This window comes from Strix aluco, chromosome 15 (genome assembly GCF_031877795.1).
Source record: "Strix aluco isolate bStrAlu1 chromosome 15, bStrAlu1.hap1, whole genome shotgun sequence".
NCBI classification, from domain to species: Eukaryota; Metazoa; Chordata; class Aves; order Strigiformes; family Strigidae; genus Strix; species Strix aluco.
The window spans coordinates 20896977-20912586 of NC_133945.1; the positions used below are offsets into that span (position 1 = coordinate 20896977).

The window sequence follows — 15610 nt, forward strand, 5'->3', positions numbered from 1 at the left end:
AGACTCACAGAATCATCTTGGTTGGAAAAGACCTTGAAGATCATCCAGTCCAACCATGAACCTCACACTGACTGGATCTTGGCAGGGTATTTGCTCTTGCTCGGTGGCACAGGGATGGGGAACCCCAGTAGCACTAATCAAGTCCCCACCTCCCCTCCCAGTGAGGGGCAGCTTGGTCTTCCCGCTGTGTTTTACTGGGGACTGTCACTGCTGCCCCCCCCAGAGCTGCCAGCTGCGGGGAGCGAGGCGCAGCGAGGGCACTGGTGTGCCCACCCCCTCCTCCAGCCATCTCATTTTGCCTGTAGCCACCCCGACCAGCTCGATGCAGATGCTGCTGCTCCATTTAACAATAATTCCTCATGACCTGATTGCACGCCTGTCCCAGATGAGCAGCTGTGGCCTCTAACTGCTCTGACAAGGAAGGAAATCCCCAAACGTTAAGTCTGCTCGCCACCACAACATGCAGATACCAGCGTTTCCCAGCAGCCAACACAGGAGATGGAGTCAGGACACCCCTGGGCTGGGCTTTGGCCCCCTGGCCAGTTTGCACATGACAAACCAGCTGGCCCCAGCCGCTGCCCAGGAGGAGCAGAGGCTTTGCAGGGCAGAGCAGCCGCCTGCCTCGGCAGCTCCTCCACAGCACTTTAGCTTTTCAGAACAGGAAATAGGCTTCTGACAGCCAAGAGCTGTGTCCAGCTCCACAGAAGAGGCAAATTAGCCCCAAACTAGGGAGAAGCTTAGCAGGTGACTTGTGGCAGGCTCCTACCGCTTCTCACCCCCACAGACCTATAAGGACCCCCCAGACATTTCATTAGTAAAGTCCTTGCAGATTCAAACCTCTTCACCCTTCGGCTCTCCCCTGCATGCCTGGTCCCTGCTCCTTGGAAGGCAGCAATGGGCTGTTCAAGAAAACAGAGTTGCTCCTAGATATGCAATCTCCTTCAGTTCTTTAAGAAGTTCTTACTATTACTGCTACATTAAGGATGCAATAGTTGCAGTGAGCTTTAACCCATCATCTCTGCCTCAGAGCAGAAAGCAGCCTGACCTTTGCTCTCTGACCCAGGACAGCCCTCCTCCCCCAGGCTGCTTTATCCTCCTCACAGACTCAGGTGCTCAGCCCTGCTATCCTCAACAACCCCTTCACCATCTCTGCACACCGCAGGGCCAACATGAAACCAAGCCTTCAGCCCAGCCACCCCTCCAATTCACTTCTCCCTGAGCCTGCTTACCTGCTGCTGGCTAAAATTCACCTCTTTCCAAGGCATCTTTCTGCTGCTCTTCCACCTCTCTCACTTCCCCCTAGCTGACTCATGAACCAGGTTTTATACCTGGCTGTCAGGTGCTGCCATTCCCCGGGAGTTTGCTCACCCCGTTAGCACCAGCTGCCCAACTCCCCTGCCCAAAGCGCTCTGTCCCTCACCAGGAGCCCGGCACCTCTGCTTGGAAATCCTCCGGTTGTGCCGAAGACAGCGAGGCAAACCCGGCAGCCAAGACCCGGCAGAGGCAGGCGGGGAAGCGCCGGAGCCCAGGGAAGCGACGTGGTGGGGCTGTGCCGTAGGGATGCGCTCACTGCCCGGCCCTCTCTTTCCGATTTTGCAGGAATATTGACACTCTCATTGTGGATGTGTACCCGGTGCTGGACACACCGGCCAAGCAAGTCATTTGGCAGTTTATCTACCAGCTGCTGACGTACGAAGAGCAGGAGCACTGCCAGCAAAAGATTGCCAGGTTTCTTGGTTACAAGTCCTTGGCAGGTGAGAGGAAAGCCCCTGCGCTCCGGCACGGACACGCCGTGTCCCGCTGGGTCCCCGGGAACCTCTGTCCGTCGCGCTGGGAGCCGGCTGGGGCGGCGAGGGAGCAGCCAGCTCTCCCCGGGGCAGCGGCTGCGGCTCTGCCCTGCCCGGCTCCTGCCCACACGCTGCCTGCATGGAGATGGTGGCCGCGTGGGATGTAGAGCAGCACAGAGGAATTTCCAGCTCCTGTTACCGATGAGGTTGATCTGTAAATGTCAGGCGGGAGGTTGCCTCTTCCACACCACGGAGCCGTGTAGTTTTGGAAAGAAACTCGGCGTCGAGAGGAGAGATGGCACCTGAGAGGTTGTCTTTGGGAGCAAAGACTTTTGGAGGCTGCTTGGGTCATTACAGGTTAGGAAAGGAAATAGCTGGTTTAGGGGCAGCGTTCAGATCAGAGAGGCAAAATATGCGGTGACGGCGGCGTCCCTTGGGGTGGCTCCAGCAGCCAGACCTGTGCAGGCACCTGTGGTTAGAGGAGGTGGGGAGCATGGCTCCCAGAAAGACTTGGAAGGCAGTCGGCGATTCTCCTCCTCCCTGCTCCCCCTCTCCCGGTCACCTGGGGCTGTGGTGTCACAAAACCCAGCTGTGGTTTGCTGAGGATGACGGGCTTTGCAGTCAGACAGCAGAAAAGTGACAGCAAATTTGGAGTGAAATGCCTTAATCTTTGGATTTAGGCTTCTTAATTGCTTTCAAATGTTTCTATTCGAAGCTATTTGCCTTGTGTTGATGTGTTTATTTTAGACTCAACATAGGTAAAAAGAGGTGTTGCTTGAAGAGAGACTTTTGGAGGGACACAGTTATTTTAGCACAGCCTTGCAGGGAAAAACAGCTCCAAGTCCTGGTGCAAATACTCCCCGCTGTGCATGGAAACCTGCTGGGTATTTGCTCACCTAATTTGCACTTTTGATTATTGCTGCTTTTGTGTGTGCAGAATCATGGCCTGACCTACCTGATGTGTTGTATACTCCCAAGAATGTAGACCTTAAAATCAGTTTATAAACTTTAGATCTTGGAGGGAAGCTGATATACTTGCAGTTTGCAGCTGTATTTCAGGAATACAAAGCAGGTATCCCCAGCCACTGGACGGGAGGACATCTCCCAGGACCAGGCTGCTGCAGACTTGTCCCTGGTTTGCAGGCTGGTCCCTGGCTCCTTTCAGCTTCTCAGACGAAGGGAGAAATCTCTGACGCTGTGAAGTTCTGGTTGTTCTGGTGCGTGCCGTGTGTGTCCGTGCGATGGCCAGAGATGTCTGAATTTGGGTTACTCCTTCATCTGGGCTTCTTCCAAACTCGGTAGCAATCTCTGATGTTTGTGTGTGTCCAAGTATTGGTCTGTCGGATCCCACGGCGACCGATGCTCTGGTACCTCCATCCTGCTGTAAGTCTGAGCCTCTCTGAGCACACAGACCAATCCATCAGACAACGTGGTTCTTCCAGGCAGCATTTCAGTGCTGGCCCCCACTCCCATCTTGTCCCTTGAGGGCAGGAAGGAGTTAGCTGGACCGGCCGAGCTCAGGGCTGGAGTTTCATGTGTGCCAGGAGGTGGTGGATGCTGATCCTGCCAGAAAAGGCAATTGCATATCCCGTCTTTGGGCATCCATCCCCCTGCCCTGTGCTGGCGGGAGCGTTTGTAACCGGCTCCGCTCCCCCAGACAGTGCGACGATGGGGTGAGCAGCGACCGGGGTGGGGGGGAACAGGCAGCCGCAGCACCAGCAAGGCTGTGCATGGGATCATGGTCAAGGACAGGGCTCAGAGAGCAGCTGCGAGTCCGATGGGCCTGGGGGACCCCCATGTCGTGGTGGGGAGGAATGGGGGAGCTTCAGGGTCTGGCACGCACTGGCCATGCCTGATGAAGGGTGTTTTCTGCTGCAGCTGAGCCAGAAGCGGAGGACCGCTACCGCAGCTCCGTCCGAGGGGCCTCCTTGTGCCGGGGAAGCCTTCGAACCCCCCGCCCCGAAGATGGGGGGGCAGCAGGTGGGTGATGGGGGGCTGTGCTGGGGTTCCCGCTGCAGGGAGGAGGGAGCTGGGTCCTGCAGGTTGTGCCTGTAGTGTCCTTCTGCTCTGCCCCAAGCCAAAATCCTGACCTATTCCTAAGCATGAATGGTGGGAAAAGTTGGAGGGCAGCATAGAGCCGGCACAGAGGCTTTGGCTGGAAATCTGTGTTTTCAGGAACAGTTGAAATAAGCACTTCAGTAAGAGGCCACTTGGGCTGAGGCTGAACCTTGTTTCCAATCCCTTCCACTGCTCAGGTGTGAACTGATCCTGCTGGTCTGAGCCCTCCCTTCTGGGGTGCACCGTTTCTAGCTTCTCTGTGAACTTTCTTGGACACTGTCAAATTCGCAGGGAAAACAGCATTTGTGAAATCCGTGTGAGGGAGGAGATCACGGTTCAGTGCCACTTTGAGACTCTTGATGAACTACACTCACAGCACAAACCCTCCCTCCTTTCAGAGAGAAGCCCCATATCTCCCCATTCCTCTGAAAATCCCGTCCTCCCGGTACTGCTGCAGGGCCTTCCGCAGCCCCCAGGTCTCTAACCCTCTCCCCCAGCACCACTCCAGCTTGCTGGTTGTGTTTCCAGTCCTTTGGGTCTTTGCCCTCCTCTCCCAGATGGTGGGACAAGGCATCCTGCCTGTTCCTCCCTCGCTCATAGCTGATTGTGAAGGGCACTTGACCTGTGCTTACGGCTTCTGACCATGATCTCCCCACCACAACCCCCCCGCCACGACCAGACAGGCTTCCTCCCATCACCTCTCACCTGGAGCGCGGTGCTCCTCAGCTGTTGGGGAGGGCTGCTGCCAGAGCAGCCAACTCTGAGACATTTTCTCAGGGAATATCCTCTACCCTGCCTCTGAGCAGCATTTCTGGTTGTGATCTCAGCACGAAGAGTGGCCGATGGCTGCCTGTGCCAGAGGGAAGCCGCTCGCCTGGGCAGATGTTCGCCAGCTGTGGGGGAGCAGCCTTGTCCTCAACTGCCCTGCGGAAAGAGCAGAGCAGCCTGTGCTAACCTTACCCGAGCAGGCTCTGGGCCACATCCTGCCCTGGGTGCTCCTAGTTCACCTCCCTGCACAAACCAGTTATTTATCAAAAGCAGACAACATTCCTCAGTCCTGGAGAGGGAGGTGATGCGGGGCCGGGGGCTGCACCTCCTGTTCCTGATAAAAGCCCCACTCCAGAGCCCTTTCTCATTACACCCAGCTATATCCATCCCGGGCTTTAATTTGTTTGTTGCCATTAAACACCAGGCTCTGAGCACTCTGGTCCGGTTTGACGCTGGTGTGAGCAGAGCTGCTCCGCCGGGCTCTCCAAAGCTCTGTCTGCCTGCCCCAGCCTGGCCCTGGCCACTGCGTGGAAATATTGTGGCTGAAAGGGAACGTGAATCATTCGAGCTGCCCTCCAGCAGCTGGGGAAAGGCAGGGACTGCAAACTGCTTCCTCCCAGCAGCCCGTCACACCCCCTTGGAGATAAGTTGGGGGTCTGGAACGTCTCTGAGAGCTTGTACTGCTGCAGCCGTTAACCTCCAAACAGAAGCTCTCTATGGACATAATGGAAAAAAAAGAGTTTAATTTGGAGCTGGTCAAATAATGTCACTCTAAGTGATCTCCCTTGTGCCTTCAGACCTCCCTCCCTCCTTGTGTCCCCTGCAGAGCCCCATCTCAGGGGACACTGCTGGGGTGGCTGGTGCTGCACAGGCATCTGCGACCAAAAGGACTCGATTTTGGAAACTGTGACCTTGACTGCCACGTGTGGTGACCCTGTCCTGGCGTCTAGGGAGGCTGAAGGAAAAGAAACCAAGAAAAAAGAAACACCCATGGCACTGCAGCCCCTCAATATCTGGAGAGTTCTCGATGTACAAACTCCCGCAGGTGCCCTGGGTAACGTCTCTTCCCCTGAAATACTGTGATGGAAACCCCTCGCTGGGCTCTGTCCCCCGCATGTGGCTCTAGGGAGGAACACGCTGCCCGTGCCACAGTCGCAGCGCTGCTCAGCTGCTGAGGATTTACAGACAGCTTCCAAACCTACCAACCGGGTAGACTGCGAGATGAATAATATCCTCATTTTAGAGAGAAAGAAACTGAATATGAAGAGGTAGAGGGCAAGGCATAGAAGAATTTTTTTCCTCCTCGGCCATGCTTGTTTTCTAGCATGTGTCATGCTTCATCGCTGGGTGTTTTTTGCTGCCACCCGGGGAAGCTGGTGGTGAGAGGTCCCTGTTTCCCAGGCAGCCCGTGTGTGGGGCCACCAGCTGCCCTGCACCCATCCCTCGGGATCCCCAGAACCGGGAGCTCCCGGTGCATCCCTGTGCGCTGATGGCTCCAGGTCCCAGCAGGAGACGGGGGGACCTCGATGGGCCAGGACCCCTGGGAGCCCCAGGGGGCTGAGGCAGAAGGGGGGGATCCTGATGGGTTTGTCTCTGCCTTCCCCCGCAGGCCAGAGTGACACTGTGGAGGTCCCGGTTCGCCTGATCCCTGGAGAGAGACAGGCTGGTGATGGCACATCCCTCCCGGAGACACCCAACCCCAAAATGGTGTGACCTCGCGGGGCTGGGGTGGGGGGATGCCTCTGGGAAGGGCTTTAACAACGTCTGCGGGACCGTTGCGTTCACAGGGAGGGTCGAGTTTGATTCATGTTAACACAGGAAAGCAGAAAAAAAGGAACAGGGAAGGATGTGTCTGCACATAAATACCTGCTGGTGGCTGACAACATCCCTGCCTCAGAGCCCATCTCTGAGATCACTTCCCTGGGTAATTAGTCAGCTTTAATAAGGCTGGTGTCTGTCAGCATCTTCCTTGTGAGTGAGAGGCTCTTGGGGAGCTTCAGAAAAGGCAGAGTAGCCTTGGGTTGGGGTGAAACACCCCTTTAATGAGTAAGAGACTGGGGGCTGATGGGTCCGCGGTGGCTGTCCTGTCCCCGGGACATCGCGGTCTCTGGGGGCTCCACAAGCCCCGTCTCGCTTCGGGCATCAACAGCAGCTCTTTGCCCTTTTTTTCAGATGTCGGCTGTCTATGCAGAATTAGAAAACCGCCTGATTGGCAGCTTTGCCGGCAAGATGGGCCCCGCTGCCCGGCACAGAGCATCGCCGCCCGCCCCAGAGCTGGCGCACGCCACAGGTAGCGTCCGGCTTCCCACGGCGGGGTTTTGGGGGGGTCTCAGGCGACGGTGGGTGGTGCTGGCCAGGCAGGTGGAGGAGAAGACATCCTTCCCTTGGTGACGTTTTATAACAAAGCGGTGAGGCTGCCATGTGTGAGCCCAGCGATGGTTTCTGCAAAGCTGCGTCTGCAGGATGGTGAATCCCCTGTGCAGGGGGGACCTCTCCTCTCCGCCGGCTGCTGCACCGTGATCTCCTGTCGCATTCGGCGCGGCACTGGGGCTCACTGCAGCCCGTGGGTGGTGGGGGGCTGCGGGGAGCACCCGGTGCAGGACGCCCTCTGTCCCCTGCAGGTGCTCGCAAGCCGGGGAATGCGATCTCATGGCCCAGCGACCCTCTGGCCTCCCAGCAGTGCTACTACCGCCTGCACAGCAGCGTGGCCTCCCCGAGCAGCACCGAGTCCAACCCCTACGTCAGCCTCGACAGCAGCCCAGCCCCGTCCCCCAAGCACCGGGACTACCCGCTCAGCCCTCTGTCACGACGGAAGAAGCTCTTCACCTTCTCCAGGCCCCCGCGCAGCCGTGACACCGACCGATTCCTGGATGCCCTCAGTGAGCAGCTGGGACACCGGGTCACCATCGTGGATGATTTCCTCACCCCTGAGAATGACTACGAGGAGGTGAGCGTGGCACAGGGCTGGCTCGGTGCACGGCCTTTGTCTGCCCTGGTTGTGGAGCCAGGCACGGTGCAGCTGCACTGCAACGGGACGGGCGCAGAGCCGCTGGGGACATGGCCTGGGGCTCTGCGGGTGGCAGAGGGGGGCAAGGGCTGCATGGCTGGGGGGCAGGACCCCCCCCAAGGGGTGGGTGGGTGGAGGATGAGGTGCCACCTTCGGCCTCTCCCCTCTCCCTCACCTAGATGAGTTTTCACGATGACCAGGGCAGCTATGTCACCAACGACGTCAGCAGCAGCGAGTACATCAGCAGCAGCGATGAGGGCAGCTCCCTGACCTACTCCACGCTCTCGGACCACATCCCCCCGCCGCCGCTCAGCCCCCCGCCACCACCGCCCCCCCTGCCCTTCCACGACCCCCAGACCATCCCCACCAAGGCAGAGGCCACAAAGGCCAGCACGTCGCCTGCCCCCAAGTCCCTCATCAGCCACCTGCACCCCATCCCACCTCCGCCACCCCCGCCGCCGCCCCCACCGGTGCCCTGCGCACCCCCCCTGCACCGGGGGCTGCTGCACCGCAGAAGCGAGTCCAACCACATGAGCGTCAAGAGGCTGCGGTGGGAGCAAGTGGAGAACTCAGAAGGGACAATCTGGGGACAGGTACGGCCGGGGAGTGGGGTGGGGGGGTGAGGGTCTAAACCTTGCCAGTGCTGAGGCTGCACAGGTCAGTGGGAGCATCCGTGGGCACTGCCCTCCTCCCTGCCCTGAGCGCTGCGGGCGCTGTCCCCTCCCCGGAGCAGCGTGTCCTGACCTCTTCCATTCAATACCTTGGCCAAGGGAATGAACTGTGCCTGGCTCTGGGGACACCAACATCAGAAGGACATGGACCTGCTCGAGTGGGGCCAGAGGAGGCCACAAAGATGCTCGGGGGGCTGGAGCACCTCCCCTGTGAGGACAGGCTGAGAGAGTTGGGGGGGTTCAGCTGGAGAAGAGAAGGCTCCGGGGAGACCTTAGAGCGGCCTCCCAGGACTGAAAGGGGCTACAGGAAAGGTGGGGAGGGACTCTTGATCAGGGGGTGTAGGCATAGGATGTGGGATAACAGTTTTAAACTGAAAAAGGGGAGATTTAGATCAGATCTAAGGAAGAAATTCTTCCCTGTGAGGGTGGTGAGACACTGGCACAGGTTGCCCAGAGAAACTGTGGCTGCCCCCTCCCTGGAAGGGTTCAAGGCCAGGTTGGACGGGGTTTTGAGCAACCTGGTCAGTGGAAGGTGTCCCTGCCCAGGGCAGGGGACTGGAACTGGATGGTCTTCATGGTCCCTCCTAACCCAAACCATTTTATGATTCTGTGAAGATGCCATGTTACAGAAAGTCTCACATTTCTTTTCACCCTTTCAATTGTTTGGTCCAAAACTGCTGGGATGAGAAGAGGCTCTGGAAAGCATCTGAAATGCTGGTTTTGGCGGCAGCGTCCTGGGCAGCACTTGCTTTCCAGCTCTCTCTGGGTTGACATAGGCAGGAGCTGCCTTCAGATGCATTCTGCAGCTGTAGGAGGTTTTATCAGTGGGAAACAGTGAGGATGGTTGAAAGCGGAGTGATGGGGAGAGCAGCGAGGCAGGGGAGGACACTGGAGGGGGAAAGCAGAGGAGAGGAGTGAGACTAGATGTGATAATCTTCTGGCATCATAGACTTGAAGAGATGCAGAACTCTGGAGGTGGATTCGAGTTCCTGTGGGGGGAAGATGGCCTTCCTGGAGCTTAATTTAACTTAGGAAGTATTTCTTTGCAGAAGGGGTTGTTGGGCGTTGGAATGGGCTGCCCAGGGCAGGAGGGGAGTCCCCATCCCTGGAGGGGTTGAAGAGTCGGGTTGACCCAGCGCTGAGGGATCTGGTGGAGTTGAGAACGGTCAGAGGGAGGTTCATGGTTGGACTGGAGGAGCTTCAAGGGCTTTTCCAACCGAGATGATTCTGGGATTGTGTAACTTCCCGCACCTGTGACTCACGGTGATGAATGTGTTCAGATGTGCTGTATTCTTCACCTCCTGAGCAGCTGGAGGGGAGCAGTGGGATCACCTTCCAGTCCCACAGGCACCCACCTCGTAGCAAACACCTGAAATCCTGCAGGTCCCTCTCCCCGGAGAACAAGATGCTTCTTCGCAGTGATTTTTTTTGTATGCAAAAAATTCCCAAAGTCTTGGAATTCCCACTTTATCCTTCCATAGAGCTTCATGCCCAAGCAGCAAGCAAAGAGCAGTAGTGCTCTGTAGGATTCCAGCTGTGTCAGAAGCTAAATGAATCCGTGGGGCAGTGCTGCCAGCTGTAGTGTGTAAGGAAACGCTGATGGGGTAAACCTCCGCCTTTCTTCCTTCCTTCTGAAATGAGAACAGTTCCCACCAGGTGAGCTTAGCAACTTGTGTAGGAGCTGCCTCCCCAGAGGTGAGCGGTTCACGAGGCTCTGGTTTCTGTGTGGGGTTTATGACGGCTGAGTCTCCAGTTACAGGACAGTGCATCAACCTGTCCTGGTTTCTTCTAGGGATGCAGAGCTTAGCGTGGGGCTGAGGGAAGGTGGCCCAGTGCAGGCGGGCAGTGTCGGGCTGTCCCCTGCGCCAGCACGGCTCCTGACTCTTCCTCCTCCTGCAGCTCGGGGAAGACTCAGATTACGACAAGCTGAGTGATATGGTCAAATATCTCGACCTGGAGCTGCACTTTGGGACGCAGAAGCCTACGAGTAAGTACCTGAGCCCTAGAGCAGGTCCTGGTACCAGCTGGAGGCCAGGGCACTGGGAGGAAACGCAGCTAGATGGGCAGCAAGGCAATGCCTGGTCCTGGCATCACAACATTCATTCATACTCAGGATTTTGTCGCTGGTGGCACAGCAGATCATTAAGGCAGAGATCGTCTCACAATCTCCCTTAATTTTCTTCGCTGCCATTATCTGTTTTCTCTCCACATTGCAGTCGGTCGGGGCAACGAAACTCAGTCGGATGGTTTCGCTCCCTGTTGCGCTTGATGCTGCTTCCCAGCTCCCGCAGCACCCGCCTGGCCATCGCCGTGCGGCGGGGAGCGCCGCGGTGCCGGCTGCGCTCCCCGGGGCCACGAGGGCCCTGGTTGGCAGCACGGCAGAAGCTCAAAGCTGTGCCACACGTTATAACGATCCGTGCATGGCCTCTGCTCGCTACGGTCTGCACAGTGCGGACAGTCAGCCGGGCCCTTGGTGTGCACGGGCACCGCGTTGTGCTGCAGTCACCGTAACAGCTGCAAGTTACAATTGCAGCTCAGTTGCTTTGAGCCCTGAAAAAGCCATGAAAACATGTCTCTGTCCATAGAGCACGTTACAAGCAACACTTTTCACATCTGTAAGTAGTTACCTCCCTCCAAGACCTACTTATGGGGTCCATAGCTGCCTGCCAGTGCAGCCTCCCCCATTGCTCTTGAACCGGGGTCTCCTGCAGCCCCACCGACGGGGCTCTCCCACCCACCGGGGTCTCTGGGTTCTGCAAACCAGACGGGAGGTGCGGGGCAGCGCGGCCACCTCATTTACACGGGGAAAAGTGAAATGCCAGTGGGACGTTTGAGCTCTCCCGCAAGGGACATGATGCACAGTGGCAGCATGGGCAGAGCCAAGCTAGAGCAGGCAGATACAGATGGGACTGGCAATAGAAGTGGGGTGAAATGGGATTCTTCGCAGGGCTATCTTTTTTGGGATGTTTCTGGGCAGTCTGGGATTTTCTGTGTGTTTCACCTCTTGTTTTACCTTTTTCAGCTCCAACTGAGTCCTCCATTGAGGAGATCTTTGAATTGCAGAATTCAAGGATTCCCGGAGCCATTGCTGTGTGCAAAGCATCAGTTCTCCTCTCTCATTCATGGTTTCACTGTTTTCAGGACAGTTTTCTTCCTGCTGGAGCCAGCTGAGCCTGTCCTTACCTGTGATTAAATCTTTCAGTTTCTCTTCCAGAGCCAACTCTCATGCCTGAAAACTTTAAAAAGAAAGACGTGGTAGAAATTTTGTCCCACAAAAAGGCCTACAACACATGTAAGTAAACATCACGGTGAACGTACCCCCAAAACGGGCCCAGAGATGGGGCCGGGGATGTAGAGAACTGGAAAGGTAAAAGGAAGGCAGCTACATGAGCACAATCCCACGAGTGCAATCCCAGCTCAGCTCTGCTGGGCTGGGCTGTTCCTCCAGGCTGGGCTCAGTGCTGGGCAGGGGTGAGAAAGTGGCTTTATAAGAAAGGACGGAGATGGGATGTGACTCATTGGCCTGGGGAGGGATTGGGGCAGCGAGAATGTGGGGGCCCATCCTGCCCTGCCGCCTGCCAGGGAAGGGTCCATGTTGCTTCTCCAGGACGTGCTTCTGGTAGGATGGAGGGTGGGAGGGCTTGGTGGGACCCTGCGAGCCCCTGGGCTCCTGGCCACTGGGGACGTGGGAGAGGAGGAGGCATTGGGGGTGGTTTCCAGCCTGATGTGTGGGTGATGTACAGGCACGTGGTGCAATGTCCGGGGGGTTCTGCAGGACTAGAGTGATTCCTCAGGTCCCTGTGGGCCTTGGGAAGTGGAAAGCCCTTCCTCTCCTCAGCGCTGACCCCACGCCGGCGTGGGCACGTGGAGAAGTCCACGTCACTCTCATGCCGTGGAGAGATGGAGCTTCGCCTCCCAGCCCCGTCCTGCCGGGCTGTCTGTCCGTCCCAGTCCCTGGGGTTGGGTCCCCCTCACCTCCCAAGTGACACACCTCCCTTTCCCCCAGCCATCCTGATAGCCCACCTCAAGCTCTCGCACATGGAGCTGCGCCAGATCCTCATGACGATGGAGACCGACCGCCTGGAGCCTTCCCACATCAAGCAGCTCTTGCTGTACGCCCCGGATGGGGAGGAAGTCCAGCGCTTCCAGAGCTACAAGGAGAACCCTGGCAAGCTGAGCGAGCCCGACCAATTTGTGCTGCAGGTACCTGGGCAGGGACGTGCTCCGGGAGCGAGGGGCTCTGCATGTGCAGTGTCCCCAGGATGTCCCGTTGCAAGCTGGGGGGGAGGAAAACACACAGCAGGGAGGAAAACAGCAGGACGCTGCTCTGCTGATGCATGCAGAATCACAGAATCATCTTGGTTGGAAAAGACCTTGAAGATCATCTAGTCCAACCATTAACTGACCATTCTCAAAACGGTGGGGTGGGAAGAGCTGGTGGCCCTGGTCACAAAGGACTGCTGGTGAGCGATGCTTGGGCTGATGCCTGAGGCGTCTGCAGCTCCCACAGTGGCTGTTTTACAGCCAAACCATACCAGAATATTTACCCCATGGTAAGAGTGACTTTGCCCACCTCTGACTTACTTTCTGTTGACAAAGTCCCTCGTAGCTATTGGCATGAAACCTCCCTCTCCCGTGGCAGCGATCTGGCCGTCTGCGAGCTCCAGCCACTGTCCCAGCGGCTCCGCGGCGTCGCCTGCGCTAACAAGTGCATCCTGCTTTCACATGCAGGGAAATATGCCAGGAAAAACACCATATAGGAGCGATTATGGCTAATGGTGGTAGCAGTAATTTTCTCCTCCTTTTGCTCTCAGATGTTGTCAGTACCAGAGTACAAGATCCGGCTGCGCAGCCTACACTTTAAGACCACTCTGCAGGAGAAGACAGAGGAGATCAAAGCCAGCTACGAGTGTATCTGCAAGGCCTCTCTAGAGCTGAAAAGCAGCAAGAAGTTGGCCAAGATCTTGGAGGTCAGAACAGTCCTTCCTTCTGGAAACGGCCACCGGGGGTCCCCAGCGTCTGCAGGAGTGCCCGCAGGCAGCGCGCAGGCAGCGTGCAGGCAGCTGAGCACACGTCCAGCCCCACGGCTGTGCCCTGGGCTCCTGGCTTGGCCAGGCTCCATCCCCTGGCATCTCCTACTGGTATTGGCGTGGGGGGGTCCTGGCACGGGGAGGATGCAGGGGGGCAGGTCGCAGATGGCCTTGCACCCACCCGCGGCACGCAGCAGGGCTGCAGGAGCCAGGAACCCGCCTGGTAACACAGCAGAGCCCAGAGGCTGTCCTTCGGCTGCGATGGAGCTGGAGGACGTGGGGTTTATGGAGCTGGAGGATGCGGGGTTTGCCCAGGCAGTCACTGCGTGCATGTCCGCGTGCAGGGAGCACTGCACGCTGGTCCCTGTGCATGCTGTGGGCTTGTGCTAGCCCATGGGCTTGCACCAGCCCTGCTGTGGTGCAGGCAGGAATCCCACATGCCCCCATCCTTCTGAGTTGGTGCTTTTGGGGTCCTGAGGACAGGCTGTGCCTGGCAGAGGGGCACCACACTTGCAGGAGAGAAGGAATCCCTCTACAGCTGCTCCTTGACCCTACTGAGATGAGCTGCCCCAAACTAATGTTAATTCATTCAGGTTTGTTTTTTAAAAAAACAGGTGGGATAAATGAGGACATGATGTAACAAAAGACATTTCCAGGTGAGAGATGAATCTCCTGAGTGGTTCCTGACCAGTAAGCCCCAACACCTCGTTAAGTCCTTGAGGGGGCAACGGCTGGTTGCACATTAATGGGTGGTGAACAGAAATTCAGAGAGTCCCAGGCTGAAATCTGGGCAGCCCTGAGCTCCCTGCTCCTTGCCAGGCCCTAGGAGGGATGTCAGGACTCAGTCTGAGGTCCTGCTGTGCCTCCAAGGCTGCAGAGCCACAGCACAAGGAATTGGAGCATTCTGGAGGGGAAAGCTGGCTCTGCTGGGTCACTGTTCCCTTTAAAATGTCCCTCTAAAGACCTGCAGATAATGGCTACAAAAGGCTTTGGGGAGAGGAGAGCTTAGGACTCACCAGTCAGCAGGAGAGTCCTTGTCCCACAGCCAGGAGCTCTGAGGGTGGACCTCCAGACTTAGCCCTGGTCCTGTAAGAAAAGATGACTGAGAAATAAAAAGGCATCACCAAACTGTGCCCACCTAAAGCCTGAGGCTGTAACGGGTGACAAAATCTGCCCCCCCCCTTAAACATTAACAAAGCTTGGGCACCTGCATCGTCAGTCTGGAAGTGACAAAGCAGCTGAGGTGGTGCCGTGGGCTCCCTGCAGACCTGGACGGTGTGGGTGATGGGGTGAAATTCTGCCTTTAACGTGCCTTCATCCACCTCATCTAACCCAGCGAACGAACTGAGAAGGTTTTATTAACAGTGCTCTATGAGCGCTTAGCAGAAGCAACGTGACACAAAAAGGGTGCTTTCCCACCGTCCTGTAGAGCGAGGGAGGCCTTTTCCCTCTGCTCCTACCCCACCGTTGGTAGGTCTCTGTGACCCAAAAGCGGGCACGAAAGGAGAAGGGACAACGTAAGTGCAGGAGGTCACTGGCCAGTCGCTCACTGAGGTTTTTCTTTGCAGTTTGTGCTGGCGATGGGAAACTATCTGAATAATGGGCAACCCAAGACCAGCAAAACAACAGGCTTTAAAATCAACTTTCTCACTGAGGTAAGGTGAAGCATGCTTGTTCCCGTGCAGGAGCTCCAAGTGCCTGGTTTATCGTGCCTGTCCTCATACCTGGGGGACCCGTGGGAGGGCAGGGATCGATGCACAAGGTTGACTTCAGAGAGGCCCTAACAGTGGGTTTCAGTGTGCTGGGACCTGAGATCCAGCCCTTCTGGCTGTGGGGTGGGAGGAAACGAAGGTTTTTATCCCACGTGGGTCACTGTGGGACTCCTGAGGGGTGGGGAACGGGGTGACAGCCCTGACCTGTGGGAGGGAGGCATTGCTTAGCATCTGAATGCTGCTAATCTGGGCATAACGTGCTGTGTAAACATTAAATGTCCTATTTAAACATTAATCCACGTAGCATGGCTGGGAATCGCCATGCACGTGAACGCAGGGTGAGCCCAGCAGAATGGAGGAGCCCCTGTGTATTCGGGTGCTTGGCAAAACCCTCTGCAGAGAAACCTCCTTCCTTGTTTTGCTTCTCCGCAGCTGAACACAACCAAGACCGTGGATGGGAAATCCACCTTCCTGCACATTCTTGCCAAATCACTAAGCCAACATTTCCCAGAGCTCCTGGGCTTTGCCAAGGATCTTCCTACAGTGCCGCTTGCTGCCAAAGGTAAAGGAACAAAAG

At 57.0% G+C, this 15610-nt stretch overlaps 1 protein-coding gene across 2 annotated transcripts in view; it reads left to right on the plus strand.

Annotated features, from left to right (window-relative positions):
* The window catches only part of GRID2IP (Grid2 interacting protein), a 41017-nt gene that overhangs the window by 20720 nt on the left and 4687 nt on the right, over positions 1-15610 (plus strand). For both annotated transcript variants that reach the window (XM_074840450.1, XM_074840451.1), the window contains 12 exons: positions 1600-1754; positions 3666-3767; positions 6223-6320; positions 6786-6903; positions 7235-7560; positions 7800-8213; positions 10191-10278; positions 11506-11583; positions 12298-12494; positions 13106-13261; positions 14890-14976; positions 15466-15595. In XM_074840450.1, coding sequence (XP_074696551.1) covers positions 1600-1754; positions 3666-3767; positions 6223-6320; positions 6786-6903; positions 7235-7560; positions 7800-8213; positions 10191-10278; positions 11506-11583; positions 12298-12494; positions 13106-13261; positions 14890-14976; positions 15466-15595 — 1949 coding nt within the window. The remainder of the gene's footprint in view (positions 1-1599; positions 1755-3665; positions 3768-6222; positions 6321-6785; positions 6904-7234; positions 7561-7799; positions 8214-10190; positions 10279-11505; positions 11584-12297; positions 12495-13105; positions 13262-14889; positions 14977-15465; positions 15596-15610) is intronic.